The sequence below is a fragment of the Lissotriton vulgaris genome, chromosome 5 (genome assembly GCF_964263255.1).
Source record: "Lissotriton vulgaris chromosome 5, aLisVul1.2, whole genome shotgun sequence".
NCBI lineage: Eukaryota > Metazoa > Chordata > Amphibia > Caudata > Salamandridae > Lissotriton > Lissotriton vulgaris.
Genome location: NC_141693.1, coordinates 113,781,737 through 113,799,488, shown reverse-complemented (window position 1 = coordinate 113,799,488; position 17,752 = coordinate 113,781,737). Strand labels below are relative to the sequence as shown.

General features: G+C 46.0%; 1 protein-coding gene across 1 annotated transcript in view; it reads left to right on the top strand.

The window, feature by feature from the left end:
* SNAPC4 (small nuclear RNA activating complex polypeptide 4) overlaps window positions 1–17,427 on the top strand; it is a 306,571-nt gene extending 289,144 nt beyond the window's left edge. Inside the window, exons 23-24 of the mRNA XM_086921023.1 lie at window positions 11,366–11,495; window positions 16,884–17,427. Coding sequence (XP_086777149.1) covers window positions 11,366–11,488 — 123 coding nt within the window. The 3' untranslated portion in view covers window positions 11,489–11,495; window positions 16,884–17,427. The remainder of the gene's footprint in view (window positions 1–11,365; window positions 11,496–16,883) is intronic.
* The last annotated feature ends 325 nt before the right edge of the window (window positions 17,428–17,752 follow it).

The window sequence follows — 17,752 nt, the reverse complement described above, 5'->3', positions numbered from 1 at the left end:
AGTCAGGTGGTCCAGATGCGAAGCCGTCATCACGAACACACAGGCTGTCCTTAAAGGGCCCGTAGTAATCCGCCTGTTGAGGAGACGGACAATCAGTTAGCTCTGCCGGGGCTGAGCATGGGATCCCCTGACAAACCCCTCCCCCAGACTTTTCCCGTTCAGGGGAAAGTGGATAGCGAGACAAATAGTCAGCATTCGTTTGAGCCGTACCCTGTCGGTGACATACTTCAAAGTCATACGGCTGCAGAGACAAAAACCAACGTAGAATGCGCTCATTGTGTCCCTTGTTTCGCTGGAGCCACTGCAAAGGGGCATGGTCAGAGTACAGTGTAAAGCGCCGACCGTCCAGATAATAATGAAGCTTCTCAATGCTCCACTTGACAGCAAGGCACTCCTTTTCAATGGTGGGATACACTGCCTCCCTGGGGAAAAGTTTCCTGCTCAAATATAATATCGGACGCTCCCTACCATTCTGATCTAATTGAGACAGTACAGCCCCCAGACCCACCCCAGAAGCATCTGTTTGCAAATAGAAGGGTTTGTCGAAGTCAGGAGTGATTAAGACTGGAGCCGAGGAAAGAACATCCTTCAGTGCCTGAAAAGCTGCCTGAGCCTGAGAGGACGGTTGTTTGAACGGAACAGAAGAGGCAGTCTTCTTCAACATATCCGTCAAAGGAGCTGACAATGTGGCAAAATGAGGTATAAACCGTCTGTAGTAACCTACTAACCCAAGAAAAGCTCGGAGGTCACGTCTATTTCGAGGAAACTCCTGTTGTTGGATTGCCTTAACCTTTTCTTGTTGAGGAAACAACTGTCCGTTACCTAGCATGCACCCAAGGTACTTTACTTGGGAAAAGGCAAAACGGGACTTCTTGGCATTAATATGGAGCCCTGCCTTTTCTAAAGCCATTAGGATTTGACTCAAGTGTTGTAAATGAGTCTGCCAATCTGGACTATGTATAACGATGTCATCAATGTATGCAGCCGCAAAATGTCCATAGGGGGCCAATACTGTGTCCATAAGACGTTGGAACGTAGCAGGGGCCCCATGAAGTCCAAAGGGTAAGACAGTGAAATGAAAGAGACCATCAGGGGTGGTGAACGCTGTCTTTTCCTGATCTTTTGGAGAAAGAGGCACCTGCCAATAGCCTTTGGTGAGGTCAATGGTTGTTATGTATTGAGCCTCCCCAAGGCGCTCTATCAACTCATCTACCCTAGGCAATGGATATCCATCTTGTTTGAACACCTTGTTCACTGCCCTAAAGTCAATGCAAAACCTCTTGCTTCCGTCAGGCTTTGGCACCAAAACCACTGGGGAAGACCAGTTACTTTTGGAGGGTACAATGATCCCGGCTTCCAACATTTTCTGTACCTCCTCTTTTATCACTGATCTCCGGGCTTCGGGGACCCGATAGGGTTTCTGTTTTACTACTACCCCCGGGGCTGTCGGAATATGGTGTTCAGCCAAAGTAGTTCTACCTGGCTGGTCCGAGAATATAGCCTGGTGTTTTAACATTAACTCCTGCAATCCTTTTTTTTTAGAGTCTGTAAGGTCAGGATTTACAACTGCATGCTCGATGGTATGAACAGGTGGTGTCGCTAGAGACACAGTCACATGAGATTTTGGCGGGGTACCTAACCACTTCTTCAATAGATTAATGTGGTAAATCTGTGTTCGGGAAGGAGATAGTTGCAACGTATACGTGGTCCTACCTATTTTCTTGACTATCTGAAAAGGACCTTGCCACTCCTTCCGAAGTTTGTGAGTGGAGGTAGGAAGAAGGACCAAAGCCCAATCTCCTACGTCCAACTCTCTCCACTTTTTGCCTTTATCATAAAAGGTCTTTTGTTTGTCTTGCGCTTTTTCTAGAGTTTCATAAGACAGTGTCCTCAACTTGTGCAACCGGGACTTCAGCTGTTGGGAGTAGTCCAACAACTCTTCAGCATCTTTTGAGCTAGTTTTTTCCCAACTATCCTTGGTTATTTCTAGCAACGTACGGGGTTTCCTGCCAAACAATAACTCGAAGGGTGTGGTCCCTAAACTACTTTGGAACTGGCTTCTTAACACATACAAAGCCAATGGTAGAAGTTGGTCCCACTGTTTACCGTCTCCTGTCAAAAGCTTCTTTAGAGTTGTTTTGATTAACCCATTGTAGCGTTCTACCAGACCATCGGTTTGTGGGTGGTATACCGATGTACGAAGATGTTTGATCTTGAGGATAGTACAGACCTGTTTCATGAGGCGAGACACGAATGGTGTCCCTTGGTCTGTTAGAAGTTCTTTAGGAAACCCCATCCGTGTGAACAACTCTACCAGTTTTTGTGAAATGGCACTAGTGGTGGCTGCTCGTAATGGGAACGCCTCAGGATAACGAGTAGCATAATCAACTATTACCATAACATATTGGTAACCTCTGTATGACTTCGGTAAAGGTCCTATGATGTCTAACCCTATCCTTTCAAAGGGCTTACCAATGATTGGAAGTGGAACAAGGGGAACCTTAGGGGGAATGTACGGGTTCCTTTTCTGACAAATCTGGCATTCTTGACAATATTTCTTCACTTGTGCATACACCCCGGGCCAAGAGAAATGCTCAACGATAGAATTAGTGGTCTTTTCGGCACCAGAATGACCTGCTAACAGATGTGCATGAGCATAAAACATTACTTGCTCACGGAACATGGTAGGAACTATTAGCTGTGGGGTAGCCTGACTCTGCCCTATCCTATATAGAAGACCATTTTGTTCTACAAAACAAGGATAAGTAAGGGTGTTCTCATTCTTATTGTCCTGCGCGTTTTTCCAAGCAGTTGCCAAGGAGGCATCATTTAACTGAGCAGCCCTAAAGTTGGTGTCGGTAGACCAAGGTTCTTCTGCTAATAGACCTTCCCTAACCCCGCTTCCGCCTTGCTTCTCTAAAACTTCTGCCATCAAAGTAGAAAACCACTTATTGTCTGTGCCTATAATGAGTGGTTCGGGGAGATTAGGAAGGATTCCTACTTCACACTGTACTTGGGTTCCCTTTTCTGTTGTAATCGTGACTCTAGCTAGGGAATAAGTACGGATATCCCCATGCACACATTTTATCCGTACACTACGGTTCAACAGCAAAGAGGAATTATTCAGAGTGTCTTTCCGTATTACCGAATGTCGACACCCCGAGTCTAGCAGGGCACGGGTTTTCTTACCGTCTACCAAGACACTTACATAAAATGCGGGACCAGTCTCTTGTGCATATAAGAGAGCACGCGGAGCATACCCCACTTCCATGGGCTCTTCCTCCTTCTCTCTTTTTTTCCGACAGTACTTGGCAATATGTCCCCACTCGCCGCATTCATAACACTGAGGACTCGTAAAGACCGGTGGTTCGGGCTTCAACGGTTTAGATTTTATGGGTGGAGGCTCATTTGTCGGTTTGTACAGTTTTTTCTCAGGTTTTACAAAGTTTTTATTCACAACGGGTTTTTCGGTTTCACGAAAAACGGGTCTAGTTTGGGCTCTCGCATAGGAATTCGCCATTTCAATAGCGTGTTCCAGGGTCAAACCTGCATGTTGCCGTAGCCATCTTTGGGTTCCATAGGGCAATGCTTCAAGAAATTGTTCCAAATAAATTTTATTCATGACATTGTCGATATTTCCTTCCTGTGGCTTTAACCACCTATCGGCAGCGTCTTTCAGTTTATAAAAAGGAGTTTTGGGAGCATCAGTGGGAGTTCCTCTTTCTTGTCGAAACTTTAACCGATGAGTCTCATCATCGACTCCCAATCTATCAAGGATTATTTGTTTCACATGTCCGTAAGCTGCAGTTCCATCCTTGTTTGCTAACTGATAAGCTGCCTGGGCTTCTCCCGTAAGGAGGGGTGCTAAATAAAAGGGCCATCTCTCACCCGGCCATGCACTAGCTCGGGCTGCCCTTTCGAAATTCAAAAAAAATGAAACAGGATCGTCTCCTGGAGTATATTTCTGGAGCGGCACTACTGCCCCTGGTGGGTGTGCAGCTCTACTTTGACCCAAAACTGCTAGCAGTTGTGTTTGACCCTCTGATAGTTTGGTAAGGTGATCTGCCTGTGTCTGTATAGACGCGGTGAACGTGGCTCTATCACTGTCCACTTGCTCGTTAGACCGGTTAATTGCCCACTCTAACTTGGACTGGCCTTCACTTAACTGAGTTAGTAAGGTCTCCATCTTGTTTGACTCAGATGGAATGTCTCCTGGCTGGCTCGCCACTTGTCACCTTTCGGTTACAAGAATGGAAGGAGCCAAGACTAGAGGGCGACTGTTTATCTAATTTATTGGGGATTACAGTTTGTAAAACACCAAAACAAAGTCTTTTGTTAGACACGAGGTCAGTCGTAAGGTCGTAGTCCTCGGGGCACTTCCTGGGGCACTTCCTGGGGCACTTCCTGGGTCAGGGTCCGGGAATCTCCAGCACATGAAAGGAAAGAAGAATATGTGGCTTTTAGTGTCGTGTTCCGATTTACTAGAATGCTCGGAAACAGGGAGGGAGTGAGGGATAAAGGAATAACCACCACCACATTCAGTGCGTTGTGTTTGGCTCGGCTAAACTAAGTGCCCCGGTGATTACCCCGTGTCCTATCCCGACCCTCCCTTCTTGAAGTTTAGTAAAGAACCCAAACGAGCACGCACCTGGGAGAGCCACGCGTCCTCCTTCGCGTGGCTGGGCGAAACACGGTGTCGTTGGCCTCCTGGCTTTACAGCTACCTCCGTCCACTCTTCCTCGGATATCGGTCCGGCACCTTCTCCGCTCCTGGTGTCGTCCACGTCCAAGGATTCCGCCTTCCCGGTACGTCCCGTCCTCCTGGTCGCGTGGTCCTCCTGGCGTCTCACTTCTTCCTCCCACGTCGGACAACCAGCGTCTTCCTGGTCTCCTCTCATATGGTGAGAGGACGTTCCTGATAGGCCCGCAAAGTCAGGTGGTCCAGATGCGAAGCCGTCATCACGAACACACAGGCTGTCCTTAAAGGGCCCGTAGTAATCCGCCTGTTGAGGAGACGGACAATCAGTTAGCTCTGCCGGGGCTGAGCATGGGATCCCCTGACAGTATCACTCTCGTCTGTGATCATGCATCACAGCTTTACACAGGTCCCATGACGGCTAGATCAGTTGTTTGCTCTTGCCTTTTCAACCAGGCCATGTTGGGCTCCCTCTTCCAGGCCCATGCCTGCAGCCCATGGTCTCCGCCGCCAGCAGCACTTACTGGTGCTTGCCGGCCTTCCTCTCCCCCTGTGTGCTCATAGCCACACTCTGGGCCACCTGGGACCTCTTTAGACTGGACAGTCAGCCTCTACTGTCAGCGGTGTCACGCCCAGAGAGTTGGGTGCCGCGAAGCAACACATTCCCAGACCCGGGCAACAGGCTCCTCCCTGCTGTGGGTTTCACCGGCCGCAACCAAGGGCGTAGCTTAGTCAGTGAGATTCAGGGGGTTTGTGAATCCTAAATTTCCCAACTAAAAAACATTTTGTCAGAGGGTGGAGGAATGACCAAGTTATCCATTAGGTGGGCCCCTGTCTAAGTGATTGATTTATAAAAAAAATGAATAACAAGATAAAACCTTTTAGTCAAACTAGGATGATGAAAAAACTAACAAAGACACAGGAGACCCGACACAGGGCCCCCAGACTCAACTCTTAAGCTACAAATGCATTTATTTAGGGGGGTGTCACATCCCAAATCCCCCCCCCCCAAAGCTACGCCCTGGCTGCAATGATCAGGCCAGGATGCTGGCGGCATGTAACTTTGCAGGTATTACACCGCTTGGAATAATACCCCGCTCCACTGGCTCTCTGACAGACACATACATCGGGCACTGAGTTATTTCACATCCTCCTCCTGCCGGATTTTAGGGGATACTTGCTTACCTCTGCATGAGCTTAATGCAGTGCAGGCATCTTGGCCTGCGGCTCTATTACGAAGTATCCCCGTACAACAAGATACAGGTCCTGAATTTCTATCTGAAATATGTGAAGGGTCTTTACTAGGATTATATGAACTGAATATTTCCAAGCCTAACAATACCTAGAACAAGCATTGACATAGCCAATATGTCTCGCTTTTGGGACCTTATAAGTGATTAGCCATGCAACACTTGATTTTGTTTAATGTAGGATATTGTGCTGGATAACTAAACACTTTTAATGTTCGAAAGGCGAGACCTATTAGCTATGCTTTGGCGGGCCTTATAAGTTTTTAGGTAGAACTATTGACTTTGCAAATGTTTTTTAGCTGTGTGGAGAAGTGTGGCTGCTGTGCAGCATGATGAGAAGTTGCAATAAAAAAGTGTAAGAAGCACTGAGTGATGCTGTGGTGTTGTTGTGTGATGCTGTACTGGACCGGAGTGATGCTGTGGTGACCCTGAGTGATGCTGTGGTGGTGCTGACTGATGCCTTTGGTGATGCTGATTGATGCTGTGGCGCTGCAGAGTGATGCTGTAGTAGCGCATAGTGATGCTTTGGTGGTACTGAGTGATGCTGTGGTATTCCTGAGTGATACTGTGGTGAAGGTGAGCGATCATCTGGTGGCCCTGAGTGATGCTGTGGTGTTGCTGAGTGATGATTATACGGAATCCATTGTGCAGACTTAGTGACAGGCACAATACACTTGATGATACGACCCCTAGGTAGCAAACTGCATGACAACTGCAGAAGCCACGCTGAGGTCAACTGCAGCATCCATTACTCAAGCACATGACAACAATATATAATCAGCTTACATAAGGAATTGCATAATAGAGTGGGATAAAGCTGCAAAACTGCACGGAGGCCTCAGGATAAACCGCTTGACAAACTGTAAACATGCAGCATGAACTAATCACAGACACTTGGACCCAACAGCATAGCGTGGTACCGGGCTGCAAAGCACCTCAGCGCCTCCTCAGCAGTAGCAAGCGCTATATAAAGACCCATACCATACTTGAAACTGACACTTGTTCACTTAAATGGCATGTTGAAACCACTGCACATGATTTATATACCTTCAAATAATTTGAGAAGATCAGAAAGCAGGCCCTGGTGCATTGATGTTGCAAAGGGACAAAACCATACAAATAAGCCATCCAAAAATAAAAATATTAGTTGATCAATGTCAGTTGTATTAACTGATCCCAATACCCTCTGGGAAACATTGTGCCCCACATTTTCCGAAGATTTGAACAGGCACTGGCGTGATGCAAAAGACAGCATCATATACTTATCATTTTCAATGTCTGGGTATGTAGGACGTGTGAGCGCCCACGCAAAGTATAGTAAATGTGGGTGTACAGGGGTGGCCGGGGCCGAAGAGATGGAGTCAGAGACCTTCAATAGAGATTTTAATGAGGGCTTTATTTTGATATATGATCTTCGTTTTCTGCTGGTTATACGCTCTTGGGAAAAAAGCTGCCAGGTCTGTTATGGGTTTCCGTAAAGGATCCAGGATGGCTCTTTGGATGGGTGGAGGCTCCTCCGTCAGGCACGGCAACCGGGAAAGAAGGAGAGAAATAGGAGCGGGTTAGGGACGGGTAATGACTAGGAAGAGATCAGGGCCGGGTGTGAGGAAAACCACGTGCAAAAGTGCAACTAACCCTCGGTCGCTGTGATTTACTAGTGCTCGTAAGGAGGTAGGGGTGAGATCAAAACTATACACAGGGGGAGGCTTTACACTATATACACGTTTACTCAAAGGGTCGGGTACGCCGTCCCACCCAGCCTGTTACTTTCCCCCGTACCTGTTGGAGCCACGCCCCTCCCGTGGAAGCGTGGCGGGGCGACTCGTGAGGTCGGTGGCCTCCTGGCTTCTCCGGGTCTTCCTCAACGTTCTCCTCGTCCTTCTCAGCGTCCTCGCTTGTCCTTCTCCAGTTCCTTCCTCCACACCGTAGCTCTCTCTCCTCCTGGGAAACGCCATCCGTTGCTTCCTGGGTTCCTCCTCTTTTTGACGTGGGTCTGGATGTGACGTTGGGTAGGGGTGGGGTCTCACCATAGGTGTCCTCCCCCTTAAAGGTATACTGTCCGAAATCCTCGGGGTCCCAATGATTCTTGTCGTCTTCCTCTGGCCAGTCCTCTTGGAGACAGGGATCCGGCTGCTGCGGTGAAGGGACTGAAGTGGGTAAGAGGAGGGCGACTGTCCACCAGTTCGAGTCTGGGGTTTGTCCCTTGGTCGTTCGACCGGTCCAGTCACAGTGGGGCAAATTTTTTTATAGCCTAGCAAACTTCCAGCCATATAGTCCAACTGGTAGCATGATCAAGAACTTGGGTGCTGTTGTAAACTCCAGCCATGCCCATAACTATACAAGCCTGAAGTACAACATAGCCCCCCTGAAACACAACATTGCCCCCCTCAGCAGCATGGAGCAGAAAATTAATAGTTCGGCTGTGGCAATGCCACTGTGTGCAAGGACAGTGAATTAAATGTCCACACTAATGGGAACAGATTCTGGCTAGGATTTGGGTCTGGCTTCAGGCGTGACTTGCGTTCTGGAGTTATCCCCTACCTATGCCTTATCACCAGCAGCTCCCTCGATAGCAGCCTTGAATAAACACTTGAAAGGCGCAATGTCAGGAAGGTACTGATCAGGGACACTGATTGAGAGGCCTGGAAGGGGAGGGGAGGGGCAAGGAAATGGGGAGTCTGACATGGCTAGATAAAATAAATATCACCTTATGAGGCAGATCTGACTTTCAGTGGGGACTTTCAGCAGGAAGTTGAAAGACAAATTCATGAACAGCAGCAGAGGCATTCTGGGGTTTACGGGTCTAGGGAAGGTAAGGAAAAAAAGGGGGGCAGCTGGCATCAGACTTGGTCGGCCAGCCAAGCTAGGTTATAAAGGCTACTTCATTTCTTCACTGCAGTAGTGGGGGCCCGGAAACATGTCCTGGTTGTGGCCTAACTCTCCATGAAGTGTTTTGATAACACCCGTGCCTCAGCCTTCATGTACATGCCTTGCTGAATGTTTTTGGCACATGCAAGATCAAAAGGTGTACATTTTCTCACATGATAAAATGCGGCGTAGGTGTATTTTTTGTAACCAAGATCCTAAAGTTGGCTGTCAGTTGGTTTTCAGGGTGTAAACTTACCCTTGGTGGCTAATTTACTGCAGGATAGACAGAGTCTTCATTTGTAGAAAAGAAAATCGGTGTTATCTGCAAGCAAAAAAAAGAATAAAACTGTGCTTGGCATTTGGTTCTAGAACAGATAGCTAATTTCTGATCCATGCAGCAATTTGAATAAATAGTGTAAAAGAAGTAACTGACAGGAAGAGAAAAACAAGATAACCACTGGTTATCTTTAAGCAGCAGTTTAAATAAAGAAGTTAAAAAAACAACCATTTGCCGCAGGGCCATAAAAGTAACGCCGCGCGGCCATGCAAGCAAAGGTGAGCCACACGGGGTAACATGGAAGCAGCCGGGGGTGGTGAGTGCTGAAGCAACACAGGGAAGGGTGAAGGGGTGGATGTGAGAGCAACATGGGGGAGCAAAAAAGAACCAGCGTGCGCCTCTTGCTGAAAGTTTAAAAAAAAATCAAAATAAAGCTGATAGCCGCACGGCCGTGAAAGTAACACAGCAGTGCGGCGGGAAAGTGAAAGGAAAGTAAAGCTGACGAGGAGGGAGTGGGAGAAGGGAGGGCGTAGGGGAGGGGATTCATGCGCACTCTGAAAGCCAGATGGCAGCATAATAGCATACTGGTGGCTGGCAAGGTAGCACTTTTAAACCAGCTACTAAATGTCTTGCCAGAGCAGCGAATGCGCTGGCTCAGGCGAGACCTAAAAAGTCCTCCCTCTTTTTCAGGTGCCTTTTTCTTTTTCTTATAACTCAAAAAGGAAAAACTTACTCCACTCTTAATTCCCAAAATTCGGTCTACAATATTTAAAAATGCCCAGCAGCATTATGTGAGGTTCTACTACCGATGAAACGGGCACTAAAGGAGACAACGCTGTAAGGTGCTGAGTAATAAACGTAGAGTATAAAGTTACTGTTCGGCTACCCTAACCCCTTCAAAAACATGGTAAGCTGATAAAGAGAAAGTGATAAGCAGCCGTCATTACAGACCGGACCCTGCTAAGAAGAAAGGCTTAAAAGGCCAGATCGGTGCAAGTCAGGGAACGTGCAAGTCAGGGAACCTGCACCAAACCAAATTCAGAACATTTTTTGAAGCGAGAACCCGTGGGCCCAAGCACCACTAACCTAAGAGTAGAAAAAAAGGAAATACAATGGCCACTGCACTGTGTAAACTAGGAGTGTGTACAGAAATCATGTATGCAGTGTGATCATTATCCACCTTTATAGATACAGAGCGTGCTTTTTTTACGTGAAAGTGAGATGCTTGGGAGGGGTGCCTCTGGTGAGATGGGCCTCAGTGCTCCATGAGTGAGTGCTGGGTCAAGAAATGAGTATGAAGGAGGTAAAGGCAAATTGCACAGTCATTTTTGCATTGCCCCTGCAGAAGTGGCCTCTCATGAAAATTCTCAGTAGTCTTTCCGGAGTAGTGTGGAGAAACTACAATTGCTGCTGAAGCTTTTCATAAGTATTCTTAGAAACCTTTGTGCGTATCAGAAATTTGAGAATCTACACTAAAGGTTTGAATTTCCACACAATCAGCCCAGGTGCTGGAGAATTCGATGAACTTTTCTTCTTCCTTTGTCCCGCTTCAGGACGTTGCCCCAGAAATTAATGCAGCTATGAGATATTGCATATGTAAATCTGCTCGGCTGTTATTGCAATTGTTGGTACGCTACAGCCTTCCAGGTAATTTATCTGCTACACTGTTCCTACATGCCACCTCTTCTGGTTTTTGATGGCAGTGAACCTCATTATTTTCAAGAATGTATCACTGGGGTCAATTCTTAATTTGTAAAAAAAATAAGTGCCAGGACCCCTGTCAGGAGACCACAGCAGCTTGCGCCACCTATTGCGCTACTAATGCCAATTCAGACTTTTCATACATTAAACATGGCTAATACCTGCCACCCAAGCTATTTTTACAGCTTTGGGTGGCAGGCATTAGTCATTTTAATGTATATAGAATTATTAAACAACTTTGTTCATCACAAAATTGGACAAACAGCACCACCATGTGGCTGGCTGTCATAAGTCCTGGTCTTGACAATTAACTGCTGGCGCTGAGCACCGGAAACCCCTGGTTCAAATTGAGTACACACTGTGTTTCAGAACAATTCCCTGCATTGGATGCCACATCAGGGAATCTTATGCCACTGTAATAGCAACCCAGTATCTTTCAAACGTATCCACTGATGCCAGGTAGCATCCTTGACAGATGAGACTGTAGACACAAACAGAACAACAATGCCACTTTGTCAAGTGAGGTACTGATTGTTTTCCCCACTTTACCAATTCTCCTTTTTTTCATATTTAGGAAACTCATGTTGAAGCAAGTTGCAGCCATGCTGTTACTGATGACTCGGTGGTCGCAGCAGAAAGCACCAAGGTGCAGACAAGGAGAAGTACTCGTCAACGAAAAGCGCCTTTGAGAAAGTAGAAAATAGGTAAGTCATTTTGCAAAGAAATACACAGTTGTTGATGGCAGAAGCATGCACAGTACTAAAGAAAGGTTGAGGCACACACTTTGCTTTAGTTGGTACAAATAAAGTGCTGCATGGAGTGCTTCCACCAACTTTTGGCGTTTTCTGCATGATGTAACTGGGAATGATTCATCAGAACATGGATTTTTTGATTCTTTATACCTAGAAAAATACGAGCAAATAAGCATCTGTGTAATCTATTACATATTTTATTGTTCAATAAACAGTGGTTTCAAAACACATACATTTTGCAGATTATGTCAAATCCCTTATTGACATTCAATTCTTCCTGTGAACTGTAGATTGTGTGCAATCGGTGGGTTATTCTAAATCTGTGAGACCTGTGCTTGGGGTCTTAGGGCAGTCACAGGCAAGTGGGCCTTATCTTGTTCCATTAAGGTAGTTTACCAATGGAGTTGCAGTGACACACTACTGTTGCTCTCTAAATTGAAGAGCTCCAAGGCTCAATTAATGGTCCAACTGGTCCCTTGTGCCACTGGATTCAAGCTAGTCTGGCTGAAGAAGGGTGACATATCCTGAAACTGGTCCCAGGATGCTTGTTTCCTGTCCAGGGAGAACCTGGCCTGGTAGTTCGGTCTGGACTTTTCCCATGAGGCTCAGGGTCAACAATGGATTTAACCCAGATCTTTTGACTGGGGGAGAATGTTTGCATTGTCAGCATTCCGTCCATCATTTGTTTGCTGGAACACTTTTATGAAGCAGGTGGCAAAATGGTGGGCCATTTCCCACTGTTTGTCCCAAATGAACCTTTTTGCTGCATGGTTCTGTATTTCAGAATCTACAGGCCACGTTAGAGTTCTCCAAGTTGTGGGGCATCCACAGGGAGTGGGGACATCTAATGTAAGTCACAGTGGCACCAGTAGCCATTGGATACTAGTCTGAATTGAAGAGTGTGTGACCACGACTGCCGCCATCTTTGGAACGGTAAGAGCTACAATGATGGTTCTGGTTACAGATTCAGAAAGACCTCTTCAACCTTATTGGATTTATGTGATGAGCTCTCACCTTGGGGATGAAATTCACCTATCTCCTGGTCCCACTGGAGTGATGGAGGAGGTAAGTACAGACACTGTAGGGCATGGGAAGATTGGGGATGATTTAGGCTCACCCATTTCAACTTGAGGTGATGGAGCACCTCTCAACCAGGATGCCTTGCTGTTCCAGTGCAGCTGGCTGGGCAAGCTTGTGGACAGTCTTGAGCTACCTGCATAACAGTCTTTTGAGTCAGCTGCTGAGCCTTGAGCATTCTTTCCTTGTAATCGCTCCCTGCAATCACAGTACAAACCGTGTGCATGTGGGAGGGTATTATCTCCTCAAGCCAAGCAGCAATGAGCAGAGACTCCATTCCTAAGCCTTCAGTCACATGGTGATTCACACGTTGATCACTTCACTTCTGTATTACGCTTACACCCTCTATTTAGAAGCTGGGTAGGCATTGGTCAACCGACTGCAGGTGGTCCCCAATGCGGCAGCTAGGCTTGTTTTGCTTCTTCCCAGACGTTCTTCCATCTCCTCGGCCCTGAAATCTCTCCACTGGCTGCCCGTCGTGAAACGGATCCTATTCAAAGCCCTGGGTCTGGTTCATAGGGCAGGTGATCAGTCCAGCCCTGGATATGTGGCAAATAGATCTGTACATTATCTCCTTACCAGAGTGCTGCATTCTGCCTCTGCTTAACTCTTGTCAATTTCCCACTTCAAGCATGTTCGAAGGGGGTTAAAGCTTTCTCTTTCCGGGCGGCTAAAGCACGGAATGAACTTCTAAGCAAATTGTGTCCTATTCCCCTTGAGACTGTATTCTGCAGCAAACTTAAACCTGGCTTTTTTCTGTGAGACAGAAAGGCTTGTGTTATGAGGCTTGCACCTAGGGGCTTCTCCCACCTAGCTCCTGGAACAAACCTCGGAGTAGACGTGCGCAGTATAAATCCCTCATTCATTCATTCTTGTCTTTCTTCTTATACTGGTGGTAAACCTCCTCACTGCCTGGTCTATAGAGGTACATTTGAAAGTTTCCTGGCCTTCGGTCCACACTGAGACCAGTTCGGGCTAGTGCAGGACGGGTATGTATTGGCCACCTTCATGAAAGTGTAGTGGCCTCTATAAGCAGCAAGTTTTGGTAGAAACATGTTGACTTTCTGGCAAGATAGCTAGCCATAATACTTCCAAAGTTTCTAATCTTGTAAAAGTGGGAGTATCCATTTTTAAATCCACCACAACACAATTTTAATTCTCCCAGCTTTAAAAATAATACAGAACCACTCTTAGCACAGCAGATCTAGTCAGGGGACCTAAGAGCCTGAACAAGTTCCATCTTGGACTAGTGACCAAGATGATGAACAACCCTATGAGGAAGCATGTCTCCTTGTATGATTGGGGGATTGTGTGCTTTTTAAATCAATTGAAAAGACAACTTGACCTATCTCAATTGAGTAACATTGGCATTATTCTATACACATCCTCCCTAAACACGGTATATAGACCTTTTGGTCTGATAACTAATGTAGGGGTACCTTGATCCCAGAGGGAGGACAGGTCCACTCTGACGTGGCCATCCTGTTTGGGGAATTTGCCTCTTTGGAATCTGTTCTTCATTGGATGTTCTGAACATGGTCAGTGCACTTCTCCGGCAATTCCAAGGCAAGAGTCCTCCGCTTTGGGGCTTTTTAGACCGGGATAGTAGTGAAAAGATCATAAAGTACTGATGGCTTTCCGCTTTTATCCTGCTCCAAGAGCATCACTCTCTGGTACATTTCACAGTGGTACATAAATACATAGGCTGTCTGGTACCAGAGAACGTAACTACTGAACATGGTGCTTTCTTTCACATGGACACTGACAAATTGACTCTCATAGTGTTTTCCATTTCATGTGCAAAGGGTTCCAGAACAAGGGAAGTGACAGTATCATTGGTATCAACAGGCATCCCCGCCTCTGAGACCATGCATGGTAAAAATGTTTTTTACCTAGCCTCAACGGCGTTCATCCAGTTACAAAGTCTAGGGTCTCAACAGAAGGGACATCAATTGAAGACTGTTTCTCTGAAACATCTCATGAATTCCGGCACAGAATACACAAGAAGGAAAATTGCAATATATGAGACCCATCACCCCTATTTATGTTCTGTTATCCTGGGAGCCACAAGGCAATGCTCTTTCTAAAGAGGGCGCTTGACAATGGAGACAGATTTCAGGTTCGTTGTTTATTTGTCTTACTCTATTAGTGGAGCCTAAATGCAGGTCCCGTTTAGCAGAGGCAACAGGGAATAGTTACTCTTCGTAGTTAGTATGCTTGAGCAAGACGAGAGGTACAGGACTGAACTTTGATAATTACAAAAATCTTATCCCGGTTCAAACCCCCTTGAGAAACTTGGATTTAGAGGAGAAGACCTTTACAGTCCTCCTTAACGAATAGCGAATTACAACTAAATCAGGTGGACAACACAACATCTACCCTATCTTCTATCCCTCATCGTCCCACCCCCAAATGGACAGCCTCCATATCCATTCGCAAGCTGAGGGTATTGCGGTCTGTAACTCACTGAAGGCCACCTCCTATTAGGAAAACATCCTACCATTAGCCATCATCAAATGTCTTTAAGGAGATATCCTCCTAACCCTCCCTACTCTTGTCAATCCCTCAGGCAAGAAAATTACCCAGATGCCCTTAAGACAGGGCAGATCATTCTCTTACTGACCCTTGGCCTGTTCCATCAGCTACCTATCCTTCACAGAACAAAAATGTTGAAAAAGTATTCTCCACCCATTTCTAAGAGCAAATCACACAAACCGTCTTCTACAGGGCTACTAGTCGGGTTTCAGACCATGCAGTATTACAGAGAAAGCTACTGTTCACGTATTTGACATCTCCATCCTTATCAATGACAAAAACAACCCTTGCCTCCTGATCCAGCTTGACCCCTCTTTAGATTTTGACACGTTCAAGCATCGAGCGGTGATCTACACCTTGGAAATACATTTGAGATTCTTTGGTACAGGTCAGCGATATTTCATCTTCTATGTCACCAGTTGCCTCCAGCTCATGGAGCTAAACACTGCAAGATGCCAGAAACCCCATGCCACCTGTGCAGTAGTACCTCTTCAATCTATCCCCCCCATCCTTTTCAACCTCCATTTGGAAGCCCTCAGATGCCTACTTGCTGAAAACACTGTTATTCATCGGTATGTAAATGAAGGTCATCTGCATCTCAAAATCTCCTCCGCTAAAAACATTTAGCGACTGAAAGCCTATTTTCAGATGCTCCCGAACTGGATGTCAAGTACATTCCAAAAAGCACAACGTGACAAAATCCAAATTTCTCTTGTTCGTCAACAGCTCAAAACAACCACCGATTGAAGCCCTGATATCTAACATGAACCTAGACAGCTTTACACCCTAGTGAGAGACAATGTCAGTCACTTGCATTCACCCTTGACCTTCAAAGAACACATCACCAAGAAAACTAATAATGCATTTTATCTGGTATCTTCTCGCACCAGGATGGAGGCAACACCGCTATGACCAGACTCTGGCACCTATGACAAGTCACATCACTTTCAAGGCCATCACAAATGATACCCAAGTGTATCTGACCAAGAATCTGGCCACTCAAGGTAGACAACCACACACCAAGATCCAGGATATCGCAGGCTGGAGAGCAAAAAAGAAAAAAACAGCATTCTCCATTTAGGCTCCGGAATCTGGCTCAACGGTATCATAAACATCAAAACTGACCTGACACTCCTGCAATTCAAAAATGAATTTTAAATTGTACCTCTTGGTTATTCCCACCCTCTTTTCACTGCTTTGTTGCCTCCCAATTAGGTTTGTGGTATACAAATACGACTATGTGCCTACTTGCACCACTCAGACCTGAAACTGGTGTCAGGATAAGTGTGTTACATATACAATTAAAATCCGAAAGGTAATGCCTTAAGCTAAGCTTCACATTGATCTAATGCTAGTTGCGATTTCTTAGACTTCCAGTGGGTCTGAAAAATGTTAAGGGCCTAAGTACGTGTTGAGTGGTAATGGAAAGCCTGATTTCTACAAGAAGTGCTAAGTCCAAAAGAGAGGTCACTGGTGCAAATTAATCCATCACACTATGCCAATGGTGCAGAAAACTCCACCAGTGAATGTTCATCCATATTTAGTACTTCCTGCAGAATGTGTAGCATTTTACATTACCACCCGCCTTTATACCCGACTGTGGCCCTGGCCAAAAGAAGGCAGAGAGACACATTTTGACAATTGTTCTCATTTTGGCTGTGGGGTCAGATCATGTTGAGCTTTGATCAGGGCACCACTAATTGCCAACATGCATTTTTCTTTTTACAGGGGTCGCTGGTGAGACATCTTTATGCCTGGTGGTTGACATGAGGCAAGCACTTTCATGAAGCACTTTTGTATTGGTACAAAGCTGATGCCAGAGGTCCTTGCAGAAGTGCATCCCAACGGGTTGAGAAGAAAGAGGGGAGCCACCCGCTACCTTCCTTGTAGCTTCTTGTCACTTGAGAGTTTTACTGTAGCATCTAGGATGGAGAAGCGTCGGCAACACAGTGGGATCTCTGTCCATCAGCATCCAGTTGTTGCATCCTACCTGTGCTACACCTGACGCCGCCGCAGAAACCTGGGCAAAGAACCCTGGAGAGGAACAAGAAGTTACCTTAATTTATTATCATCCTTAAAAACATTATTTATATCAGCTGTGTGACACTGTGTGTTGTTCAGATCTATCAAGTTTGTGCTTGTCTCTGTTTTTACAGTTTCTCTCATTTCTATGTTGAACTATCTGTGGAAACTTTTGTACAGAAATAAGTAAACTGATGGATAGATTATATATGTTATATTTTCTCATTAAAAAAATATACTGCTTTTCATATGTTGTGATGTTTTCCTGCAGTTATGGCGGGACAGGGTTGGTTTGTGTTTCGGGGGCAATGCCAGTCTCCACTTCTTGAGGGAATGAGAACAAACTGAATGATTGTAAACGTTGTGTAAAAGGTTTGGCTGTTTGTTTGCATCCAGACATTTGCAACATCATGCAAGCACTTTGTCTTTCCAACTGGTCCCCAAAACCATAGGGCACCTGACAGTGTTACCTTTAACAGTCTCCAGATGCATTGTATTTTGCAGTTGTATAGCACACAGCTGCAACTGGTGTCATCTTAACAAAGATGTGGCAATTGTCCCATATATGCTAAGTG